The 4945-nt window shown below is 49.0% G+C and overlaps 2 protein-coding genes across 2 annotated transcripts; one reads left to right on the forward strand and one right to left on the reverse strand.

Moving 5' to 3' along the window:
• Positions 1 to 2382: 2382 nt before the first annotated feature.
• VTN49DRAFT_747 (uncharacterized protein) lies at positions 2383 to 2731 on the forward strand (the record flags this gene model as incomplete). The annotated part of the gene is made up of 3 exons (XM_069415742.1): positions 2383 to 2401; positions 2470 to 2621; positions 2681 to 2731. The coding sequence occupies 3 exons, from the start codon at positions 2383 to 2385 to the stop codon at positions 2729 to 2731; spliced, it is 222 nt and encodes a 73-aa protein (XP_069271107.1).
• Positions 2732 to 4002: 1271 nt separating this feature from the next.
• On the reverse strand, positions 4003 to 4354 carry VTN49DRAFT_748 (uncharacterized protein; the record flags this gene model as incomplete). The annotated part of the gene is made up of 3 exons (XM_069415753.1): positions 4003 to 4176; positions 4223 to 4266; positions 4318 to 4354. The coding sequence occupies 3 exons, from the start codon at positions 4352 to 4354 to the stop codon at positions 4003 to 4005; spliced, it is 255 nt and encodes an 84-aa protein (XP_069271108.1).
• Positions 4355 to 4945: the final 591 nt, after the last annotated feature.

The raw sequence follows: 4945 nt of genomic DNA on the forward strand, positions 1-4945 counted from the left end.
ATATGAGATCAATTTCTTGTATAGTAGTTAGTGCGTAACTACTTTGGGCAACAATTATATTAAAGTAGTACTCCGTACGGAGTCCTCCGCACGAATTTATGCATGCTTCCGCTCAGAACTGGATATGTAGGAGTAGTATTAAGCTCACGTAAGTCAGGATCCATGTCGGTAAGTTAGTAGTTTGACTTGCTGTCAGCCGGTTTCGTCGAAGCCCACTCCGTACGGAGTACTGGACATAGGTTGGTAGGTTCATCGGTACTTTCCAGGTGCGGGGTTTCATAGGGACACTGCCAGGGGCATGCCAAGTGCTACATTTAAAAACACATGTACGGAGTAAACGGATGAGGTCTCCCCTAGGTACAGTTTGTAGGTCCTTCAAGTTCCAGGAAAAGAAAATATCTGCCATTCAATTCTGCTCGACTCCAGTTGTAGCTTTGCTAGAATAATTAGTGAACCAGAGGGATGCGTAAGCCGTAAGTTACTTTGGAATGTACGCTTCTGGGAGTAAGATTCACAATTGCCGTAACAACCTGTGATAGAGCACAACACAACGCCGCGGTATGCTGTTGTTGAAGAGCATTTACAGTTCGAGAGCGTGACGATCGAGAATAGCTCCGACGAATCATTTCCAGCAGCTAGACAATGAAATTCGAGCCAACAGCCTTACATTCACCGAGTGTTAGTAACAGTCTCAACTTTCAGGCTTATTGGTTTGACAAAATCGGTGAGCCTGCTGAAGTGAACTGGAGAGTCTGCACTTGTTCCTCTACGGTTCGCCAAACAGGAAGCCGTTCCCCCGACAAATTGCCCAAATTGTTCCCAGTTTATAGTTTTATAGGTTATGATATCCAGAAGAGATGCCGTCCTTTGGCGAGACATCAACAGGACTCTGGATTTCACTCAGATTGTCGTTCGATAACAAGGACCAACAATGTTGTGCGGAGGACCCTTGTAATTGTGCGCGAGTCAAGCGACTGAGACCCGCCAAGAGACTGAGCACAGATGTGATTGGATCAGCTTGCCGAATGTGTTGGAAGATGTAAAAATTTGCATGGAAGCGTTGCTTCAAGTCGATAGTTCGGGAACGAGACTCGAAATAACCTTCAGCACGGTCTTACGCGTAGTTTCTAGACAAAATACGAGTATTCGCAGGTTGATGGCATCCTTTGGACGAAGCATATGAAGTACTCCATGAGAGGTCACCCATAAATGAGAGTAGTTTTGTTTGTTCCTTTCCGTTGCGCTAGTACGGAGTACTAATTTGGTGAGTTGACCGGAAAATGATGTCCCTTGCTTGTGAGTGCGCCTTAGTGGGCAGCCAGAATTCCAGTGCGCGACATTGAAACGTCGGCTTGGCATGCTAGTATTTACGAGTGTTGCTGGTGCGGCTGTGATCCCAGTTCGCATTTGTTGGAATGTCCCTAGCGCACAGACGCTTCGATCAGATTAACCTAGCTGCCATTAGTCGTGCGGAGTACAGTACTCGAGTATTTTCAGCTGAGCCATGAACCGTCTCAAACAGGGACTCGCGTTATCTACATAGCCCCCATGCCCCAGGAGGCAGCCACATCGCGTGGAAACCGTGTGGGCGCTTTCGTCTTCGAAGCATGGGTGTCTGCAGCATTGTTAACCTCTAGCGCTCGAGTCTGTAGTTTCGTGTGGAGAGCCACGTGGCACAGAATGCCGCAGCCCGCAGTTCTTTGGAGGGACTTCTCGTGCGTGAGCTTAGCTTGGCCAAAGGGTTACACGATGGCAGTAGAGCCCGCTCGTACTTTTGTCGTGACTTCGAGTCCACAGTTTGAACGCCAATATTTTTACCAAGAGCGTATTGCAGAATCCGTTCACATCGCTTGGTGATGTGATATCTACGAGGAGAATTCGCAGACCGGTGCGGAGTTCTCCGTACTCCGTTCTGAATTATACCGTAATCGTACGAGTATTCTGTACAAGCACGGAGTACTCTGTCCACGCACATTCTATGGCATGCGCAAATGTGGCACTAGACGTGCTCTGAAATGAGGAACTCGTATTGGATTCACTTTGGACTGTACTATCTGACTAGCTGATGTCCGCAAAAGATATGTGTGTGGGGCCCGGCACTGGAGCTGGACAAGAGCCAGCCGAGGCGCTGACTAAACACTAGTCCAATAGCAAATCGAAGGGTACGGCAATACTTAAATCCGAGAGGGTACTGCGCATATCCAAAGGAACCAAATCCCTCTTACGGTAGGTAACTGAGTTTCCTTGTTACCTTAACATAACAGGGGAAACTAACATTACCTAACAGTCCTTGCCTATCACTCTTAGGTCGTTGAATGACATAGAGTCCATGGCACTTTTCACCTCACATACTTGGTAGATCATAGCAGTGTCATCATCAAGATGCCACGTGCCGTAAAAGGTACCATTTTGCTTTCCCAGTCCATCTGATTGTGATATGGGTAGACTCATGTGGAACCGATAACACAGGCGTTCTTGTGGAATGCGATCCCTCCGTCAAAGCCATCATTCTGAAATACGACGAAGAAAGGCATGACTATGTTGTGGAAGACCTGGACGATGACCGACATCTCGTTATCAAGGAAAGCCAACTGCAAAATTTAAAGGATAGGCTAGGCCAGGTACGTGCAATGTAACACTCAAACTGTGGACCCTTTGTTGAACTACTTGACGGGTTTAGGAGCTTGACGAAAAGATTATGCAACCTGAGGAGGAGGACTCTGAGTCTTGATGGTTGCCGATTCAGCGACAGGACAATAACGATGCCTATCATAAATTGAACGCTATTCTCTGGATCTAGGTTGGGCCATAGTGTGGAGAGACAGACAGACGCATTGTATTTACCGAAGACTGGAAAGACTCCAACTGAGATGGAGTTGGCTATGCTGGACAAGGAATGCACTCTTCATGATGACCGTCACGGTCGAAGTTAATAAGTCGGAGCACGGAGCTCGAAATATGAGCAAACACATATGACGTTGTCTACGTCCTCACTGGATAGTACTATGCTTATCGAAGACTCGTCAGCTTCAATGGTTTCATTAGGGTCTATCTGTGAACAAACATTGATGACTGCAAGTACAGGTGTGTTTGCTGGGAAGCTGAGGGTGTGGTAACATGTCCGGGAAGTCAGCTGTATGGCATGAGACGCGTTCAGCCGGTGGATTTGAACGCATGAAAAAACTACCTGAACACATTGAAGCTCGAGTTTTTGGACCTTGTATTCTTCGTCCAACCTCAGCCTTGCTGTTGGCCAAATCATCAGATGACATGGATCCGGATCGGGTCCCCCCCCGATGCTGATTGCCATAATATCCCGTCGTCCATAGTAGCAAATGCCGCCAAGGGTCTAAGAAGGATCCACCTGTTGAGTTTTGGCAAGTTATGGCACATTTGCGAGGTACCCGTGCTCCAAGGACGCACCCACACGTTGTCCGACAACATGTGGGTGCGTCCTTGGAGCACGGGTACCCATAAACTCTCAGTGACGGATAGTAGGCTGCCAGGAAAGGCATCGTTCGTCGCCGTTTTGGGCGTCGCGCTACCCCGGTTTTCCACCACGGCCTTCCCCTCTTTCTGCCACGCACCTTTGGCGCTCTCATGTTCCTTGTCGACGCCTTGGATTCAGGGCACGGGCCTCTGTCACAGGAACGGGCGTGTTTCGGCATGCACCCCCCAGGCGTCTTGCGCTGTCCCTATTGGCACTCTAAGCATCTGCTAGGTGCTCTGTTTTGAGCTCTGGACTCTTTCTTCGCCGACACTGCGTCGTTCTCGTCGGCCAACGAGCAGGGGTGGTAACCGGGAGTCCACGGTGACTGCATCGGCGATGTCTTTGATTACGATAAGGCGCGGTAGCTGGTTACATTGGCCCCGTATTTAGAATAAAAGGCTTCCAAATGTCGAACGCCATCACCCTCTTGCACCTTTCTCTCTCCAGGGTTCGTCTTCAACAAATGGGTTACTTGCGGTTCTCCGTGCTGTACGCATTTAGATCTCTAGTCCTTATCTTAAATCATGGCTTTCCCGGAGTCTTTCAGCGCGGGCATGGTAACCGGCAGCGAATGCCGGGACGACCTTTCTGGAGACGCGTCCGACAATGTCTCCCTTCTTTCTTCTTCGGACGATGAGGACAACCGCTCTCCGGCCTTTTAGCTGGAACACCGTAAAGAATAGAGCCTACCAAGTCAGTTTCGCAAACGCTATTGTACCAGAAATAACGTACCGAATTGCTTCTCCCGCTGCTCCCTCCACTGCTTGACTCGATCTCTCAACGATTTTTAGAAATCTTTTCAGGGACGGAGCGGCCTATGCGTTCACTCTGAGCATTGAGAAAAGATTCGATATGCTCCAGCATTTCTGCCGTGGAACTGTGCTGCCCCAACCAGGCCCTTCGAATGGTCGTATCAAGGCCCTTATGTCCCCGTCTGAATCTCGAAAGGGCCAGATTTTCACAGTGTTCCATGGATAGTTTCGATTTCACTCCGTGTTACAAACGGTAAATGAGTGACACCATCGCAAACAGATCTATAACTTCCAAAAGAGTCTCCGCAGGCCCATTTACGGGGATGGGATAATTTGGGTGAGGAAAAGCCGGATTCGGCTCGCCAATTGGAGAGGAATTGCTGAAATCACAAAGATAAACATGGACAATCACTTGTAGTCGCATTATGATCGAAGACGATATTGTCAACACGCACGTCGGAATGAGAAATACCGAGGCCGTGAAATGCAATAGCGCGCTGAGGATGTCTCGATACCACTGAATACGGATAAACTGCGAGGCATTGGCTCTACTTGGGAAAGCGGCCGATACGGCGAAGGTATATTCCTTCGGAATGGCCCGTATCAATGAACTGGACGATGCTTGGATGTGGCCGCTGCTCCAGAATTCGTGACACGGCCAGCTCGTCCTGCATCAAGTTGAAATGGTGGATGGTGTCCGAGG

This window comes from Thermomyces lanuginosus, assembly GCF_041956635.1.
Source record: "Thermomyces lanuginosus strain ATCC 200065 unplaced genomic scaffold VTN49scaffold_19, whole genome shotgun sequence".
Classification (NCBI taxonomy): Eukaryota; Fungi; Ascomycota; class Eurotiomycetes; order Eurotiales; family Trichocomaceae; genus Thermomyces; species Thermomyces lanuginosus.